Source organism: Gymnodraco acuticeps, unplaced genomic scaffold, assembly GCF_902827175.1.
Source record: "Gymnodraco acuticeps unplaced genomic scaffold, fGymAcu1.1, whole genome shotgun sequence".
NCBI classification, from domain to species: domain Eukaryota; kingdom Metazoa; phylum Chordata; class Actinopteri; order Perciformes; family Bathydraconidae; genus Gymnodraco; species Gymnodraco acuticeps.
The window spans coordinates 203144-224524 of NW_022991393.1; the positions used below are offsets into that span (position 1 = coordinate 203144).

Below are 21381 nucleotides of genomic sequence, written 5' to 3' on the forward strand. Positions count from 1 at the left end.
GATGCTGAACCCGTACTACGGACTCTTCCAGTATTCACGAGATGACATCTACACTCTGCAGATCAACCCCGACTCCGCCGTCAACCCTGTGAGTCTCAGTCGTTCACAACAACCAGAAAATACTCACATTATAGCCAGATGTTATGTTTCTTTAAACAAACATTCAGAAGGGTTTCTTCGATCCCGTTTTGTAGAATTGTTGGTGAGCGCGATCAGACCTGAAGCGAATACTGAGACTGCTTCTATCGCCGCTAAGAAGCTCATTGTCTCAAGTGTCATTATTCAGTGGTTCCATGACCGTAATTGAGTCCTTTTTATTCATCATTTATTTTACACAAACTAGATGTAAATGGTAAATGGACTGTACTTATATAGCGCTTTATCCAGTCTTTACGACCCCTCAAAGCGCTTTACATACTACATGTCATTCACCCATTCACACCCATTCATACAGAGCAGTACCACTTGCTCTAGGACCTAACATTCACACACATTCACACACCGTTGGCCATCGGGAGCAACTCGGGGTTAAGTATCTTGCCCAAGGATACATCGACATGTTGACTGCATGGGCTGGGATCGAACCCACAACCTTCTGGTTGAAAGACGACCGCACTCCCCTCGCAGCCACAGTCGTGGGACTGTTTATGTTGCTAATGCTGTTGTTGTTGTTGTTGTTGTTGTTGTTGTAAATGTCACTTTGTTTTGTTTTCTATTACATGACTGCACTGCAAAAAAAATTGTTTTGTAATTTATTTATTTTACTATCAATCAATCAATATATAAATGTGAAGCACTTTTTGTGTTCAAGTTAATATAAAACGTTTTCCACATTTAATTTTTTTATTATTATTACACTTTTCTTCGTATCATTTATTTAATTCTACAATAGAGCGACAGCCTGTAAACCTAATCTCCCCCGGGGCCTATACTACGACGCTGGTTCACTTTTTAGCGGGCTAGATAACTTATGCTGAACGGCTAGCCTGCGCCGGAGCAGGATAGGTTCCAGGATAAGAGATCAACTGTGCTGAGTTCTTCTTCTTTGCTTTAATGGCGAATCGCTTCCACTTGGAGCATATCGCCACTATACTGTTGATTCATTTAATGTATAAACTGCCCATATTGTTCATGTAGAACAGTGTTCACGTAAGCCTGCACATTGATTTTATTTTTCATTGAATGTAACCGTTTCAATGAGGATACATCTATTACAGGTTGAGGTAGAAACCGTGGTGGAACAGCTGATAACAACGGTGTGCAGAGTTTAAAGCGATCAAGTCATATTACAGGAGAAAGGAAATACAGTTTAAACTCTCGTTGCAGTTCAAATCAGCGGCTGTGTGAACGTGAACATGAATAGAATATCACCTCCATCTTCAGAGCAATCTGACTATTATAACATTAGCGTTAAGAAAGCTTTCTGAAATATCTGCCACACCATAAGTAACCGGATCAGAGTCACATTAAGTACAGTCCGCGTCTTATCACTTCATAATGTATCATATATTTTCTTATCTGAGTCAGCTGAGCCGTATCTGGCCGTGCAACACTCACAGTGTCACATACTGTATGCAGAAGTATTATTTTAAGCAACACATTAAGTTGACGAAACACTGGAGTCAAATGTAATGAAAGTCAGATGGTGTTTTAGACGGGCAGTGATATCATAAAGCTGTTAATGTACGCATTCAAACACTTGTTCTGTTCCCAGCTGTGTTCACCTTGCAGGTGCAGCTGTGTGGCTTTGATCCTGGATCAAGTGTTTAAGTCATGGATGTTTAAAGTTTAACTTCTTCATATGTCTAATATTAAAGTTCACTTTTCATTCAGGAAGTATGACGCTGCGCTGTCAGTACGCTTCTCCATGTTTGTGATTGGTCGAATGCTCCAGAGACCACCCCTCTCATGTGAACGCCTAACTAGATAGGACACGGCTGGCTTGAGCGATCCACTTGATAACCAGCGTCGTAGGACCGTTTAGCGAGAGCGCGTATGTTTTGGATTAGGCCAACCGGCTAACTCAAACATATCCAGGTTAGGTTGAACCAGCTTCGTAGTATAGGCCTCTGGAGTAAATGGACTCCTACACTTTATCATCAGTCCCTTCAGCTGTTAACTCTCCTCTGTATTGCTCGTTAACGGACCGCGTTCCTCCCCTTCAGGAGCATCTGTCGTACTTCCACTTCGTGGGGCGGATCATGGGCATGGCGGTGTTTCACGGTCACTACATCGACGGGGGCTTCACGCTGCCGTTCTACAAACAGCTGCTGGGGAAACCCATCACTCTGGACGACATGGAGTCTGTGGACCCCGACCTGCACAACAGCCTGGTGTGGATCCTGTACGTACACACACTTTATACACTGAATAACAGCACATTCATATAACCAGAGAGGGCAAAAGTACACACATCCTTTACTCAAGTAGAAGTACAGATACTCGTGTTTAAAAATACTCTGGTAAAAGTAGAAGTACTGACTAAACTTCTTTATTAAAGTAAAAGTAAAGAGGCTTTGAAATGTACTTCAGTAAAAAGTACCCATAACTAGCAGCTGCTTTAAAGAGTACCTGACCTCCCTTTATATTAATAGAACAATAATGTCATTGTTAGCTAATGAATGTTTCCATGCTGAACAACGGCAACATGACAACGTTTCCATTGGTCCCTCTTCTTTAGAGAAGACCAGGAAATGATGGATACACGGATCGTGTTCAAATCAATAGGCACGCAATGACTCTAAAGAATAATGATCACGCATCAAACACACATTCAGACTAAAGGAACCAGCTGTTTGGAAAATGAGAGAAGTAGAAAGTACAGGTATTTGAGTTCAACATGTAAGAAGTAGAAAGTTCAGGTATTTGAGTTCAACATGTAAGAAGTAGAAAGTACAGGTATTTGAGTTCAACATGTGAGAAGTAGAAAGTACAGGTATTTGAGTTCAACATGTAAGAAGTAGAAAGTACAGGTATTTGAGTTCAACATGAGAGAAGTAGAAAGTAACAGGTATTTGAGTTCAACATGTAAGAAGTAGAAAGTACAGGTATTTGAGTTCAACATGTAAGAAGTAGAAAGTACAGGTATTTGAGTTCAACATGTAAGAAGTAGAAAGTACAGGTATTTGAGTTCAACATGTAAGAAGTAGAAAGTACAGGTATTTGAGTTCAACATGAGAGAAGTAGAAAGTACAGGTATTTGGGTTCAACATGTAAGAAGTAGAAAGTACAGGTATTTGGGTTCAACATGTAAGAAGTAGAAAGTACAGGTATTTGGGTTCAACATGTAAGAAGTAGAAAGTACAGGTATTTGGGTTCAACATGTAAGAAGTAGAAAGTACAGGTATTTGAGTTTCAACATGTAAGAGCAGTAGAAAGTACAGGTATTTGAGTTCAACATGTGAGAAGTAGAAAGTTACAGGTATTTGAGTTCAACATGTAAGAAGTAGAAAAAGTACAGGTATTTGGGGTTCAACATGTAAGAAGTAGAAAGTACAGGTATTTGAGTTCAACATGTAAGAAGTAGAAAGTACAGGTATTTGAGTTCAACATGTAAGAAGTAGAAAGTACAGGTATTTGAGTTCAACATGTGAGAAGTAGAAAGTACAGGTATTTGAGTTCAACATGTAAGAAGTAGAAAGTACAGGTATTTGAGTTCAACATGTGAGAAGTCAGAAAGTACAGGTATTTGATTTCAACATGTGCGAAGTAGAAAGTACAGGTATTGCGGTTTCAACATGTAAGAAATAGAAAGTACAGGTATTTGAGTTTCAACATGTAAGAAGTAGAAAGTACAGGAATTTGAGTTCAACAGGTAAGAAGTAGAAAGTACAGGTATTTGGGTTCAAACATGTAAGAAGTAGAAAGTACAGGTATTGGATTGAGTTCAACATGTAAGAAGTAGAAGTACAGGTATTTGAGTTCAACATGTAAGAAGTAGAAAGTACAGGTATTTGAGTTCAACATGTAAGAAGTAGAAAGTACAGGTATTTGAGTTCAACATGTAAGAAGTAGAAAGTACAGGTATTTGTGTTCAACATGTAAGAAGTAGAAAGTACAGGTATTTGAATTCAACATGTAAGAAATAGAAAGTACAGGTATTTGAGTTCAACATGTAAGAAGTAGAAAGTACAGGTATTTGAGTTCAACATGTAAGAAGTAGAAAGTACAGGTATTTGTGTTCAACATGTAAGAAGTAGAAAGTACAGGTATTTGAGTTCAACATGTAAGAAGTAGAAAGTACAGGTATTTGAGTTCAAACATGTTGAGAAGTAGAAAGTACAGGTATTTGGTTTCAACATGTAAGAAGTAGAAAGTACAGGTATTTGGGTTCAACATGTAAGAAGTAGAAAGTACAGGTATTTGGGTTCAACATGTAAGAAGTAGAAAGTACAGGTATTTGAGTTCAACATGTAAGAAGTAGAAAGTACAGGTATTTGAGTTCAACATGTAGAAGTAGAAAGTACAGGTATTTGGGTTTCAACATGTAAGAAGTAGAAAGTACAGGTATTTGAGTTCAACATGTAGAAGTAGAAAGTACAGGTATTTGAGTTCAACATGTAAGAAGTAGAAAGTACAGGTATTTGAGTTCAACATGTAAGAAGTAGAAAGTACAGGTATTTGAGTTCAACATGTAAGAAGTAGAAAGTACAGGTATTTGAGTTCAACATGTAAGAAGTAGAAAGTACAGGTATTTGAGTTCAACATGTAAGAAGTAGAAAGTACAGGTATTTGAGTTCAACATGTAAGAAGTAGAAAGTACAGGTATTTGAGTTCAACATGTAAGAAGTAGAAAGTACAGGTATTTGAGTTCAACATGTAAGAAGTAGAAAGTACAGGTATTTGAGTTCAACATGTAAGAAGTAGAAGTAAGGTAGTAATAAGTACAGTATTTGAGTTCAACATGTAAGACAGTAGAAAGTACAGGTATTTGAGTTCAACATGTAAGAAGTAGAAAGTACAGGTATTTGAGTTCAACATGTAAGCAGTAGAAAGTACAGGTATTTGGGTTCAACATGTAAGAAGTAGAAAGTACAGGTATTTGTGTCAACAATGTAAGAAGTAGAAAGTACAGGTATTTGAGTTCAACATGTAGAAGTAGAAGAAAGTACAGGTATTTGAGTTCAACATGTAAGAAGTAGAAAGGTACAGGTATTTGAGTTCAACATGTAAGAAGTAGAAAGTACAGGTATTGTGTTTTCAACATGTAAGAAGTAGAAAGTACAGGTATTTGAGTTTCAACATGTAAGAAGTAGAAAGTACAGGTATTTAGTTCAACCATGTAAGACGTTAGAAAGTACAGGTATTTGAGTTCAACATGTAAGAAGTAAAGTACAGGTATTTGAGTTCAACATGTAAGAAGTAGAAAGTACAGGTATTTGTGTTCAACATGTAAGAAGTAGAAAGTACAGGTATTTGAGTTCACCATGTAAGAAGAAAAAAGTTACAGGTATTTGAGTTCAACATGTAAGAAGTAGAAAGTACAGGTATTTGAGTTCAACATGTAAGAAGTAGAAAGTACAGTACAGGTATTTGGTTCAACATGTAAGAAGTAGAAAGTACAAGGTATTTGAGTCAACATGTAAGAAGTAGAAAGTACAGGTATTTGAGTTAAACATGTAAGAAGTAGAAAGTACAGGTACTTGAGTTCAACATGTAAGAAGTAGAAAGTACAGGTATTTGTGTTCAACATGTGAGAAGTAGAAAGTACAGGTATTTGTGTTCAACATGTAAGAAGTAGAAAGTACAGGTATTTGAGTTCAACATGTAGAGAAGTAGAAAGTACATGTATTTGTGTTCAACATGTAAGAAGTAGAAAGTACAGGTATTGTGTTCAAAGTGTAAGAAGTAGAAAGTACAGGTATTTGTGTTCAACATGTAGAAGAAGTAGAAAGTACAGGTATTTGTGTTCAAAGTGTAAGAAGTAGAAAAGTACAGGTATTTGTGTTCAACATGTAAGAAGTAGAAAAGTACATGTATTTGTGTTCAACATGTAAGAAGTAGAAAGTACAGGTTTTGTGTTCAAAGTAAGAAGTAGAAAGTACAGGTATTTGTGTTCAACATGTGAGAAGTAGAAAGTACAGGTATTTGTGTTCAAAGTGTAAGAAGTAGAAAGTACAGGTATTTGTGTTCAAAGTGTAAGAAGTAGAAAGTACAGGTATTTGAGTTCAACATGTAAGAAGTAGAAAGTACAGGTATTTGAGTTCAACATGTGAGAAGTAGAAAGTACAGGTATTTGAGTTCAACATGTAAGAAGTAGAAAGTACAGGTATTTGAGTTCAACATGAGAGAAGTAGAAAGTACAGGTATTTGAGTTCAACATGTAAGAAGTAGAAAGTACAGGTATTTGAGTTCAACATGTAAGAAGTAGAAAGTACAGGTATTTGGGTTCAACATGTAAGAAGTAGAAAGTACAGGTATTTGAGTTCAACATGTAAGAAGTAGAAAGTACAGGTATTTGAGTTCAACATGTAAGAAATAGAAAGTACAGGTATTTGAGTTCAACATGTAAGAAGTAGAAAGTACAGGTATTTGAGTTCAACATGTAAGAAGTAGAAAGTACAGGTATTTGTGTTCAACATGTAAGAAGTAGAAAGTACAGGTATTTGAGTTCAACATGTAAGAAGTAGAAAGTACAGGTATTTGAGTTCAACATGTAAGAAGTAAAAAGTACAGGTATTTGAGTTCAACATGTAAGAAGTAGAAAGTACAGGTATTTGAGTTCAACATGTAAGAAGTAGAAAGTACAGGTATTTGTGTTCAACATGTAAGAAGTAGAAAGTACAGGTATTTGAGTTCAACATGTAAGAAGTAGAAAGTACAGGTATTTGAGTTCAACATGTAAGAAGTAGAAAGTACAGGTATTTGAGTTCAACATGTAAGAAGTAAAAAGTACAGGTATTTGAGTTCAACATGTAAGAAGTAGAAAGTACAGGTATTTGTGTTCAACATGTAAGAAGTAGAAAGTACAGGTATTTGAGTTCAACATGTAAGAAGTAAAAGTACAGGTATTTGAGTTCAACATGTAAGAAGTAGAAAGTACAGGTATTTGAGTTCAACATGTAAGAAGTAGAAAGTACAGGTATTTGAGTTCAACATGTGAGAAGTAGAAAGTACAGGTATTTGGGTTCAACATGTGAGAAGTAGAAAGTACAGGTATTTGAGTTCAACATGTAAGAAGTAGAAAGTACAGGTATTTGAGTTCAACATGTAAGAAGTAGAAAGTACAGGTATTTGAGTTCAACATGTGAGAAGTAGAAAGTACAGGTATTTGAGTTCAACATGTAAGAAGTAGAAAGTACAGGTATTTGGGTTCAACATGTAAGAAGTAGAAAGTACAGGTATTTGAGTTCAACATGTAAGAAGTAGAAAGTACAGGTATTTGAGTTCAACATGTAAGAAGTAGAAAGTACAGGTATTTGAGTTCAACATGTGAGAAGTAGAAAGTACAGGTATTTGAGTTCAACATGTAAGAAGTAGAAAGTACAGGTATTTTGAGTTCAACATGTGAGAAGTAGAAAGTACAGGTATTTGAGTTCAACATGTAAGAAGTAGAAAGTACAGGTATTTGGGTTCAACATGTAAGAAGTAGAAAGTACAGGTATTTGAGTTCAACATGTAAGAAGTAGAAAGTACAGGTATTTGAGTTCAACATGTGAGAAGTAGAAAGTACAGGTATTTGGGTTCAACATGTAAGAAGTAGAAAGTACAGGTATTTGAGTTCAACATGTAAGAAGTAGAAAGTACAGGTATTTGAGTTCAACATGTAAGAAATAGAAAGTACAGGTATTTGAGTTCAACATGTAAGAAGTAGAAAGTACAGGAATTTGAGTTCAACATGTAAGAAGTAGAAAGTACAGGTATTTGGGTTCAACATGTAAGAAGTAGAAAGTACAGGTATTTGAGTTCAACATGTAAGAAGTAGAAAGTACAGGTATTTGAGTTCAACATGTAAGAAATAGAAAGTACAGGTATTTGAGTTCAACATGTAAGAAGTAGAAAGTACAGGTATTTGAGTTCAACATGTAAGAAGTAGAAAGTACAGGTATTTGTGTTCAACATGTAAGAAGTAGAAAGTACAGGTATTTGAGTTCAACATGTAAGAAGTAGAAAGTACAGGTATTTGAGTTCAACATGTAAGAAGTAAAAAGTACAGGTATTTGAGTTCAACATGTAAGAAGTAGAAAGTACAGGTATTTGAGTTCAACATGTAAGAAGTAGAAAGTACAGGTATTTGTGTTCAACATGTAAGAAGTAGAAAGTACAGGTATTTGAGTTCAACATGTAAGAAGTAGAAAGTACAGGTATTTGAGTTCAACATGTAAGAAGTAGAAAGTACAGGTATTTGAGTTCAACATGTAAGAAGTAAAAAGTACAGGTATTTGAGTTCAACATGTAAGAAGTAGAAAGTACAGGTATTTGTGTTCAACATGTAAGAAGTAGAAAGTACAGGTATTTGAGTTCAACATGTAAGAAGTAAAAAGTACAGGTATTTGAGTTCAACATGTAAGAAGTAGAAAGTACAGGTATTTGAGTTCAACATGTAAGAAGTAGAAAGTACAGGTATTTGTGTTCAACATGTAAGAAGTAGAAAGTACAGGTATTTGAGTTCAACATGTAAGAAGTAGAAAGTACAGGTATTTGAGTTAAACATGTAAGAAGTAGAAAGTACAGGTACTTGAGTTCAACATGTAAGAAGTAGAAAGTACAGGTATTTGTGTTCAACATGTGAGAAGTAGAAAGTACAGGTATTTGTGTTCAACATGTAAGAAGTAGAAAGTACAGGTATTTGAGTTCAACATGTAAGAAGTAGAAAGTACATGTATTTGTGTTCAACATGTAAGAAGTAGAAAGTACAGGTATTTGTGTTCAAAGTGTAAGAAGTAGAAAGTACAGGTATTTGGGTTCAACATGTAAGAAGTAGAAAGTACAGGTATTTGCTGTTCAACAGTGTAAGAAGTAGAAAGTACAGGTATTTGTGTTCAACATGTAAGAAGTAGAAGTACATGTATTTGTGTTCAACATGTAAGAAGTAGAAGTACCGGTATTTGTGTTCAAAGTGTAAGAAGTAGAAAGTACAGGTATTTGTGTAACATGTAGAAGTCGAAAGTACAGGGACTAGTTCAACAGTGTAGAGAAGTAGAAGTACAGGTATTTGATGTTTCAAACATGTGTAGAAGTAGAAAAGTAACAGGTATTTGTGTTCAACAGTGTAAGAAGTAGAAAGTACAGGTATTTGTGTTCAACATGTGAAGAAGTAGAAAGTACAGGTATTGAGTTCAACATGTAAGAAGTAGTAAAGTACAGGTATTTGAGTTCAACATGTAAGAAGTAGAAAGTACAGGTATTTGAGTTTCAACATGTAAGAAGTAGAAAGTACAGGTAATTTGAGTTCAACATGTAAGAAGTAGAAAGTACAGGTATTTTGAGTTCAACATGTAAGAAGTAGAAAGTACAGGTATTTGTGTTCAACATGTAAGAAGTAAAAGTACAGGTATTTGAGTTCAACATGTAAGAAGTAGAAAGTACAGGTATTTTAGTTCAACATGTAAGAAGTAGAAAGTACAGGTATTTGAGTTCAACATGTAAGAAGTAGAAAGTACAGGTATTGAGTTCAACATGAAGAAGTAGAAAGTACAGGTATTTGAGTTCAACATGTAGAAGTAGAAAGTACAGGTATTGAGTTCAACATGAAGAAGTAGAAAGTACAGGTATTTGAGTTCAACATGTGATAGAGTACAGGTATTTGTTCAACATGTTGAAGTAGAAAGTACAGGTATTTGAGTTCAACATGTAAGAAGTAGAAAGTACAGGTATTTGTGTTCAACATGTAAGAAGTAGAAAGTACAGGTATTTGAGTTCAACATGTAAGAAGTAGAAAGTACAGGTATTTGAGTTCAACATGTAAGAAGTAGAAAGTACAGGTATTTGTGTTCAACATGTAAGAAGTAGAAAGTACAGGTATTTGAGTTCAACATGTAAGAAGTAGAAAGTACAGGTATTTGAGTTCAAACATGTAAGAAGTAGAAAGTACAGGTATTTGAGTTCAACAGTGTAAGAAGTAGAAAGTACAGGTATTTGAGTTCAACATGTAAGAAGTAGAAAGTATCAGGTATTTGTGTTCAACATGTAAGAAGTAGAAAAGTACAGGTATTTGAGTTCAACATGTAAGAAGTAGAAGTACAGGTATTTGAGTTCAACATGTAAGAAGTAGAAAGTACAGGTATTTGAGTTCAACATGTAAGAAGTAGAAAGTACAGGTATTTGAGTTCAACATGTAAGAAGTAGAAAGTACAGGTATTTGAGTTCAACATGTAAGAAGTAGAAAGTACAGGTATTTTGAGTTCAACATGTAAGAAGTAGAAAGTACAGGTATTTGAGTTCAACATGTAAGAAGTAGAAAGTACAGGTATTTGAGTTCAAACATGTAAGAAGTAGAAGAAAGTTACAGGTATTGAGTTCAACATGTAAGAAGTAGAAAGTACAGGTATTTGAGTTCAACATGTAAGAAGTAGAAAGTACAGGTATTTGAGTTCAACATGTAAGAAGTAGAAAGTACAGGTATTTGTGTTCAACATGTGAGAAGTAGAAAGTACAGGTATTTGATGTTCACATGTAAGAAGTAGAAAGTACAGGTATTTGTGTTCAACATGTAAGAAGTAGAAAGTACAGGTATTTGATGTTCAACATGGTAAGAAGTAGAAAGTACAGGTATTTGATGTTCAAATGTAAGAAGTAGAAAGTTACAGGTATTTGGGTTCAACATGTAAGAAGTAGAAAGTACAGGTATTTGTGTTCAACATGTAAGAAGTAGAAAGTACAGGTATTTGATGTTCAACATGTAAGAAGTAGAAGTACAGGATTTGGGTTAAATAGAAGTAGAAGTACGGTATTTGGTTCAACATGTAAGAAGTAGAAAGTACAGGTATTTGAGTTCAACATGTAAGAAGTAGAAAGTACAGGTATTTGGGTTCAACATGTAAGAAGTAAAGTAGAAAGAAAGTACAGGTATTTGGTTCAACATGTAAGAAGTAGAAAGTACAGGTATTTGTGTTCAACATGTAAGAAGTAGAAAGTACAGGTATTTGAGTTCAACATGTGAGAAGTAGAAAGTACAGGTATTTGTGTTAACATGTAGAAGTAGAAAGTACAGGTATTTGGTTCAACATGTAAGAAGTAGAAAGTTACAGGTATTTGTGTTCACATGTACAGAAGTAGAAAGTTACAGGTATTTGTGTTCAACATGTAAGAAGTAGAAAGTACATGTATTTGTAGTTCAACATGTAAGAAGTTAGAAAGTACAGGGTATTTGTGTTCAAATGTAAGAATAGAAGTACAGGTATTTGTGTTCAAATGTAAGAAGTAGAAAGTACAGGTATTTGTGTTCAACATGTAAGAAGTTAGAAAGTACAGGTATTGGTGTTCAAACATGTTGCGAAGTAGAAAGTACAGGTATTTGTGTTCAAAGTGTAAGAAGTAGAAAGTACAGGTATTTGCTGTTCAACATGTGAGAAGTAGAAAGTACAGGTATTGATGTTCAACATGTGTAAGAAGTAGAAAGTACAGGTATTTGTGTTCAAAGTGTAAGAAGTAGAAAGTACAGGTATTTGATGTTCAACATGTGAGAAGTAGAAAGTACAGGTATTTGTGTTCAAAGTGTAAGAAGTAGAAAGTACAGGTATTTGATGTTCAACATGTAAGAAGTAGAAAGTACAGGTATTTGAGTTCAACATGTAAGAAGTAGAAAGTACAGGTATTTGTGTTCAACATGTAAGAAGTAGAAAGTACAGGTATTTGAGTTCAACATGTAGAAGTAGAAAGTACAGGTATTTGAGTTCAACATGTAAGAAGTAGAAAGTACAGGTATTTGTGTTCAACAGTGTAAGAAGTAGAAAGTACAGGTATTTGAGTTCAACATGTAAGAAGTAGAAAGTACAGGTATTTGAGTTCAACATGTAAGAAGTAGAAAGTACAGGTACTTGAGTTCAACATGTAAGAAGTAGAAAGTACAGGTATTTGAGTTCAACATGTAAGAAGTAGAAAGTACAGGTATTTGTGTTCAACATGTGAAGAAGTAGAAAGTACAGGTATTTGGAGTTCAACATGTGAGAAGTAGAAAGTACAGGTATTTGTGTTCAACATGTAAGAAGTAGAAGTACAGGTAGTTCACATGTAGAAGTAGAAGTACAGGTATTTGAGTTCAACATGTAAGAAGTAGAAAGTACAGGTATTTGTGTTCAAAGTGTAAGAAGTAGAAAGTACAGGTATTTGGGTTCAACATGTAAGAAGTCAAAGTAAAAAGTCGACAGAGAAATAAGAAGTGGAGTAAAGTACTGATTCCAGAAACATGTACTTAAGTACAAGTATTTGTACTCCACTACTTCCCACCTCTATTAACATATAACTCAATACCCCACTGACACTTTACCTCAGCAACATCAGAGACTCTCTGCATGACATTAACACAATGTACACAATATCTTGTTTTTCATTATGCCAATTCTATTTCTACGATTTCAACCATATTCAATGTAAATACTGCTATATTTTACTATATTTTCTTATGATATTATAGTATTAGTTTTTACCTGTGTTTTATGTTTATGTATACACCACAACACCAAGTCAAATTCCTCATCTTTGTTAACCTCCCTGGTGATAAACCTGTTTCTGATTCTGACTCTGAACAGTACTAACTCTTCGGTGTACATTCAAAGTACATTTCTGAATCCCCCATAACAACTCTGCAAACTCAGTAAAGTACGTTTCTGTACTTGTAAAGAAGATATGTTTAAATAAAGTTATATAGATATTTTCTTTCCTGCAAACTGATGAGTTCTGAGTTTATCCCTCTCTCCCCTACTTTGAGGACAGCGCCCTCTAGAGTCTTTCAGCGATCCTACATCAGTATCAGTTCTTCAGTGTTTGCCTTTATTCCCCGAGAGGCTTGAGGGGAACAGAGGACGCGTCGACAACTCAAATCCTTTTTCTCATCTAACCACTTCTCCTTAACCTCAGTGAGAAATGTCGTGAGGCGAAGGACAGATGGCTATTTAAATGTTTTTATTTGAAGGTGATTGATGTTCACAGTTCTGCTTTTTGGTGTGCCATATTGTCAATCAACCAAAAAGGAACAACGAGGACGTGAAGGATTACTAATCAAATATGCAGTATATCAAAATGTAGAGTAAAAATCGGTGCAATTAAAAAAATTATTTAATAACATCTGCAGTTTTAATGGATCAATACACACTCTTATATAATGTATATAATATCTTTTGTTTAATTTTTTGCTAGTAGCTTGGTCTATTATAGTGTATTATAACGTTCTTTCGATACTCTATTTTTATACTGTGATACGTATAAATGTTCTCTTATATTTATTTTAATTTATATATTTTTTTTATAACATGCTCAAAACATTAAATGAAAGCAACTAATAATTATTAAAATATAATTATACTTTGTTACATCAATATGTGTCCCCGGTGTGTCGGGGAAAATAAAACCTTCCTCCGTACCCAAATCTCTAAAAACGGGGAACAACGGAGCTGATCCAGATTTGCGTCCGATATGACGTAATATCTGAAATGTGGACCCACGGCCCAATCAGAGACGTTGCTATCAGAAACAATGCCCGACTGTTTTGGACGTAATATGGTCGGTGTTTACATTAGCATCGCTAACACTCAGAGCTAACCTGTACTGGAGAGCATGTGTGTGAAGAAGCAGGAAGTAAAAAGGAACTCACCTTGTGGTATAACCGGCAAGAGAGAAAGCCTTTGAGCTCCAAACTGTTTCAGAGAGAATCCTTGATAATCCATGATATGGCGTTTCATCACGGCAGCATTTAGTTTAGACGGTAGCTGCCGGGTCCCGCATGAGCTCAGACCCCTCCTCTTTAAGCTTTATCCCCAAATCAGCTCTTTAGAAACAGGAAGTGAAACAGAGGGATATGAGGCATGGCTAGCATGTTTGGTGTTTTGAGCAAAACACTTCATAGACATGTTTTTTATATATCTGAGAGCTATGCTATTGCCTAAAAATAGCATGATAGGTGACCTTTAAAATATGTGCATTGCCTTTTGAACATGCATATGAAAAAAACAATCTGAATTTAGGATTAATGAAGTAAATGTTATCTGATCACACGGGCCTCTTTCTTTGTACCGACAGTAATGATATAAAAGCTTGCTATTGTCGTCCCACAGTGATCTAAAATCTCTCCTCTCCTCAGGGACAACGACATCACGGGGGTGCTGGACCACACGTTCTGCGTGGAGCACAATGCGTACGGAGAGATGATCCAGCACGAGCTGAAGCCCAGCGGGAAGAGCCTCCCCGTCACGCAGGACTCCAAGAAGGAGTACGTGAGGCTGTACGTCAGCTGGCGCTTCCTGCGAGGCATCGAGGCTCAGTTCCTCGCGCTGCAGAAGGGCTTCAACGAGGTCATCCCCCAACACCTGCTGAAGGCCTTCGACGAGAAGGAGCTCGAGGTACTGTGGTTACAATCCACCTCATAAAGTCTCACACATCTGCATTCACCTTCAAAGACATTTAGGAGTTTTCGCTCGAGGTAGGATTCAAGGCTTCAAGGATTCAAGGATTCAAGGATTCAAGGCTTTTATTGTCATTTGCACATTAGCTACAGTGTAGATATGTCAATGAAAAATGTAGGTCACAGGCTCCTCCTCTTCCTCCTCTTCCTCCTCCACCTTTGGCTTTTTAGATTTTCCACACATAATGGTTAAGATAAAACAACAACAAAAATAACTTGACAACAATTAGAAATAATAAGTAAATAAAAAAGATATCTACTGACATGAATTGCTTCAATTATATTAAAGGTCCCATGTCATGGCCATTTCTACTGATCATAATTCAAATGTAGAATACATTTACATTGTTCAATGTTCCAAACTCACTTTGGTTTCTCACAGCATCTCTGTATAGTATGTGTATTCACTCTCTGTCCTACACGGCTTGTTGGAGCTATTTTCTGTAATTCAAATAATTATAAATAAATACAAATAATATGTATTTTCTGTCATTCAAATAATTATAAATAAATACAAATAATATGTATTTTCTGTAATACAAATAATTATTAATAAATACAAATATTAATAAATACAAATAATACGTATTTTCTGTAATTTAAATAATTATAAATAAATACAAATAATATGTATTTTCTGTAATTCAAATAATTATAAATAAATACAAATAATATGTATTCTCCGTCTTTCAAATAATTATTAATAAATATAAATATTAACAAATACAAATAATATGTATTTTCTGTAATTCAAATAATTATAAATAAATACAAATAATACGTATTTTCTGTCATTCAAATAATTATAAATAAATACAAATAATGTATTTTCTGTCATTCAAATAATTATTAATAAATATTAATATTAATAAATACAAATAATATGTATTTTTTGTAATTCAAATAATTATAAATAAATACAAATAATATGTATTTTCTGTCATTCAAATAATTATTAATAAATACAAATATTAATAAATACAAATAATATGTATTTTCTGTCATTCAAATAATTATAAATAAATACAAATAATATGTATTTTCTGTCATTCAAATAATTATAAATAAATACAAATAATGTATTTTCTGTCATTCAAATAATTATTAATAAATATAAATATTAATAAATACAAATAATATGTCCATCCATCCATCCATCTTCTCCCGCTTATCCGTGGTCGGGTCGCAAATAATATGTATTTTCTGTAATTAAAAAAATTATAAATAAATAATAATAATACTAATATAATAATCTTCCTCTTCTCTCCTCTCCCTGCAGCTGATAGTTTGCGGTCTGGGTAAGATCGACATCGCTGACTGGAGGACCAACACGCGTCTGAAGCACTGCACGCTGGACAGCAACATCGTGAAGTGGTTCTGGAAAGCCGTGGAGACGTTTGACGAAGAGCGGAGAGCCCGGCTGCTGCAGTTCGTCACGGGGTCCTCCAGAGTCCCCCTGCAGGGGTTCAAGGCCCTGCAAGGTAACAGAGTACAAATACTACCTTACTGTACTTAAGTACATTCATCAGTACTTTACTCCACTACTTATCTTATTTTTAGATTAGAACATTCTTGTATGTCACGTTGTAAAAACATGGAAAATGAAGTGCATTTCTATCACACATGTCCAGTCTTTACCCTCTCAGAGCAGCATTTAACAATTTACAGCCATTCACACACTTTGGCACCGCCGTGAGGAAGTTGCACATTTACTTTTAAAGCTGCCGTTATGAGTCAGGATTCGGACTAATCAAACTAAGAGCAGAAAACTGAGAAACAGTTAAATATACGGTACAGTTTGTGCTGATGTCACGTCTTTCGGGAATGTGAGAGGAAATGGAGCCAAAGACACGTCATGTCCTCAAACACAGATCACTGAGATCTGGAAGTACAGCCTCACAGAGTTATAGCACTGGTGACTCTGATTCATGTCTATTCATACTTGCCAACCCTCCCGATTTTCGCAGGAGAGTCCCGATTTAATTGCCCTCTCCCGGTTTCCTCCCGGAGTCACATTTCTCCCGCATTTCTGACTAAATCAGATTTACTCAAGACTGTTTCCACTCGGACTTTAATACAGCTACACCATTGTTTGGTTTCCATGGTAGCGCGTCTCTTTAGCAGCGCGCGCAACTGAAAGTCTGAGAGGGTGAGGAAGATAGTCACAGAAAACAGAACAAGAATCGACAACTCTACCCTCTGCTCGCTCCTTTCCTTATGCTCCATCAAGGATGGTGCTACAGGCCGCAAGGCAGTGCACTTACAACTAGAATAAACATGTTAATGTTAATCTAATACAGCTCCGGTGATCCACTAGCACCCCCCCCCCCGCTGTGGTTTTGAAATGCTCCCGATTTCTGAGGTCTCAAGGTTGGCATTACATTACATTGCATTTAGCTGACGCTTTTATCCAAAGCGACTTACAATAAGTGCATTCGACCAACAAAATACAAACTTGAAGAAAACAGAATCATAAAGTATATCAGGTTTCATAGAGCAAAAACATTTCAAGTGCTACTCAACTGGCTTTAGGTGAGCCAGTCCTTTATTAGTATAAAAGTGCTTTGTTAATAGTTCTATCGCTCGAAGTGGAGTCGAAAGAGATGAGTTTTCAGTCTGCGCCGGAAGGTGTGTAAGCTATCTGCTGTCCTGATGTCAATGGGGAGCTCATTCCACCATCTTGGAGCCAGGATAGCAAACCCACGTGTTTTTGCTGATGGGAACTTGGGTCCCCCCTCGCAGCGAGGGCGCAGCGAGTCGTTTGGCTGATGCAGAGCGTAGTGCACGCGCTGGGGTGTACGGTTTAACCATGTCCTGGATGTAGGAAGGGCCAGATCCATTCGCAGCATGGTAAGCAAGTACCAGTGTCTTGAAGTGGATTCTAGCAGTTACCGGAAGCCAGTGAAGGGAGCGGAGGAGCGGAGTGGTGTGGGAGAATTTAGGAAGGTTGAAGACCAGACGAGCCGCTGCATTCTGGGATGAGCTGCAGAGGTCGGATGGCACATGCAGGTAGACCAGCCAGGAGGGAGTTGCAGTAGTCTAGGCGTGAGATGACGAGAGCCTGGACCAGAACCTGCGTCGCTTTCTGGGTCAGCTGGGGACGTATCTTCCTGATGTTGTAAAGCGTGAATCTGCAGCAACGGGTTGTAGCAGCGATGTTTGCAGTGAAGGACAGGTTGTTATCTAGGGTCACACCCAGATTCCTTGCAGTCTGAGTCGGGGAAACAACTGAGGTGCCGATGTTGATTGTTAGGTCAAGAGTGGGACAATCTTTTCCCGGGAGGAAGAGCAGCTCAGTCTTGTCAAGGTTGAGCTTGAGGTGATGAGCAGACATCCACTGAGAGAGTTGGCAAGTATGTCTATTGGTTACACTCACTCACTGTGTACGACAAGACACTTAAAGCTATTTTTAAACAGCAAGAAAATAATACATAAGCAGAGGTGGGAAGTAGTGGAGTACAAATACTTTGTTACTGTACTTCAGTACATGTTTCTGGTATCAGTACTTTACTCCACTACTTATTTTTCTGACGACTTTTTACTTTGACTTCTTACATGTTGAACACGAGTATCTGTACTTCTACTTGAAGTGGATGTGTGTACTTGCCCTCTCTGCAGGGCAGACACCTGGAGGCTGGAGGACAACTATTTACCATATTCTATTCGTAGACTTCTTGCACTACTTTTTATTTTGTATCTTCTTATATATGTTTCGTTGTTGGAGGAGCTCAGGTCAGAAGAATGTCAGTGCCATTTCTACACTGTAGCTTATGAGCATATGACAATAAAACCTTTGAATCTTGAAAACGGCATGCAGGCTTTGTTATGCAACGTGTGGAACCCCCCTGAAATGTCTCGGTGTGAACGGCCGTCTTTGAGCGTTCCCTCAGAGTTAGAGCACTCTGCAGCTGAAAGAGGTGCAACGTGTTAATGTGATACAAAGGTGTGGTGGTGTAGGGCTTCCTTTGTGGCTCACTCCAGGGTGTACGTTTCACCCCGTTTCCATGGAAATGAGTTCAGGGGCCTCGTTTATAAAGGGATATACGCTCAAAAAATGGCGTACGCCAGTTTCTACGCAATGTTTGCGATTGAGAAAATACTAACTTGACGGGAAAACGTGCGGTCCTCCACGCAAACTCTCACCCATGCGTACGCACTGAGCACAAACACGGGAGAGACGAGAAACTGCGACACCGTTGGCAGAAGGAAGAATGGAGAGAAATATGTGGAAATAATACCATGAATAAAATGTTACCTCTCATTTATCAGATATGAAGAATTCATTTGAGAGAGACGCACAGGCTGCAGTGGAGACGCTGCGCACAGATGATCGACAGCTGGGACACAAACCACCAAATACGAAAACATAATTCAGATCCAGTCGTCATGACTCCACTCCGGAGGGATTCCCCGATCACTTCTTACAGTCTCTCATCCAGGGGGGGTCTCCTGTCCCCGGTACAAACACACTGCCTGAGGAAGGCTATGTGTATTTCTTTTGTCATGAACCTTTTTCGGACCGACCTCCATGCTGCTGCTCTGGTTCAAACTGCATCCACCAAACAATATGATTTACCTCCACCTCCCCAAAATAACCTAAATCTGACACGGTGTGAGATGTCTTTTTGAGCTGTTCTGTCGTCATTTCCTGCGATCTTCTTCATAAAGTCAGTCAAAATGAATGAATGGGCGTTTCTTTGACTATTTATAGGCAAATGTGTTACGTGAAGCCCGCAAAAGCTGCACCGCATTTCGAGTCGATAGTGATTTATAAAGGGAAACCGGCGTAGGAAGTGCCGTACGCACTTTCCTCGCCGGTACGCAATGTTTGGTGAATCGGAAAATGTCGGAACATTTCTGTACCTATTTATGGATTTCTACTACGTAAGCAACCTTCCCACGAGAATCCTACGCACGGCGTTATACATGAGGCCCCAGGTCAGCTAGCAATCCACTTCAGTTTGCTTTTCCACCGCACCCATGTGTCTAAATCTATGTAGTTTGTTGTTTTGATTAACTTTTTGGAGATGTCTAACTCAGGGTGTACTCTTCCTAATGTCTGAGGTCTGATTAATGGTGTTTGCTCGGAGCCAATTAACCCTGTGAGTGCAAAGATAACAACTAATGGGCAAACCGTTTTTGACTGAATGTAGAGGCAAGGATTTAAGCCACTGAGGATCCGCTATCTTGACTTAATCGACGCACACTTAACTTGCCAGGTTAATAAAAGTCAGATACAAAGTTTCCAGTTGAACACAGTCCCTTTATTTTCCTGTTACTGGTGTCCATTTAACTCACTCCGTATTTCCATTCAAGATTCAAGGCTTTATCATCATGTGCACAGCAGCTACAGTGTAGATACAAAACTGAAGTCACAGGCTCCTCCAACAGAGCAACATGAATATATATATATGACATAAAACCAGGGTTCCTACCTGGAGAAGTCATGGAAATTCAAAATGCTAATTCCAGGCCCTGGAAAAGTTATGGAAAACAATATTTTTCCCAAAGTTGCATCAAATATAATTTATATTTTATCTAATCGCCGAAATAGTAATACTATAATGATAATACATACTGTATCGTAATGAAACGTAAGATGGCATTTAACTGACGAGGTGTTTTGCTGGTGAGAGATTTTTACAATCACGCCCTCAGTGGCTTTAGTCTGTAGGAGCTAGTAAGCCTGATATTGGATTTGTTTTAGATAGGCGCACCATGTTAAAATAAAAAAATGTCAGTGGTACCGCTGAGAGAGTAATTTCTTTGGTCATGGAAAATTAGGTGAAGGTCATGGAGAAGTCATGGAGAAGTCATTGAAAATCATTGGTGTATGAACCTTGTAAAAGAAATAAAATAGTGCCAGAGAATGTTTTGAGATGTGCAAGTAAATACAAATAAGTGCAAGAAGAGTCTATACACAAGTAAATGGAATGATATATTAGATACATAATAATTGTTCTTTACTCTCATTCACCATACAAGGCAGCTTAACGGTACCTCAGCATATGTTTGTTTATCGTGTGTGTGTGTGTGTGTGTGTGTGTGTGTGTGTGTGTGTGTGTGTGTGTGTGTGTGTGTGTTTTTTTATTTAACCTTTATTTAACCAGATAAAAAGCATTGAGATAACATCTCATTTACAATGCTGACCTGGCCAAGAAGGCAGCAACGTTACACATAACACAAACATATACAATACAGAGAACATAACTAAGAAAACAAAAGACGAAAAAGCAGTCACTACATTGAGCACATTAGGACAGTAAGAAAGGAACTACTTATTACTGTAAGAGCAGCTGGTGGTAAGGACCTCAGACAACTTCAATTTAAAACAGGCTATTGAGACAAGTGCCGTCAGTTTGAGGCGTGATTGAAGGTCGTTCCAAGACCAAGGACCATAATGAAAAAAGACTCCTTTTCCCAGCCGCAGGAACCTGGACCCGTATCCAGGCTCTGGGTCTGAGGTTGTGAGAGTCACAAACTGGAGCAAATCTGGCACATATGTGCAGTGGAAGCTTTCCTAAAATGGCTTTATACATTAATAAAAACCAATGCTGCATCCTACGCATAGTAAGTGAGGCTAGTCCAGTTAGGCTGTACAGTTTGCAATGATGAGTCCTATAGGGTGCATTTGATATATAACGCAGTGCAGCATGGTAGAGTGGGTCAAGTTTGGCCCAAACAGTGGGACAGGCAAATCTATAGATGGTATCACCGTAGTCGAGCTGGGACAGGAATAAGCCAGAGACCAACCTTTTACGGGATGAAGTTGAAAAACAACATTTAAGTCTGAAAAAGAAGCCAAGAGTGAATTTCTTTGTTAG

At 37.0% G+C, this 21381-nt stretch overlaps 1 protein-coding gene across 1 annotated transcript in view; it reads left to right on the forward strand.

Annotated features, from left to right (window-relative positions):
• Nucleotides 1-21381, forward strand: part of LOC117563185 (E3 ubiquitin-protein ligase SMURF2) — a 142728-nt gene that overhangs the window by 103634 nt on the left and 17713 nt on the right. Inside the window, exons 15-17 of the mRNA XM_034241373.1 lie at nt 2166-2344; nt 14237-14495; nt 15837-16038. Of these exons, the coding sequence (XP_034097264.1) occupies nt 2166-2344; nt 14237-14495; nt 15837-16038 (640 nt within the window). The remainder of the gene's footprint in view (nt 1-2165; nt 2345-14236; nt 14496-15836; nt 16039-21381) is intronic.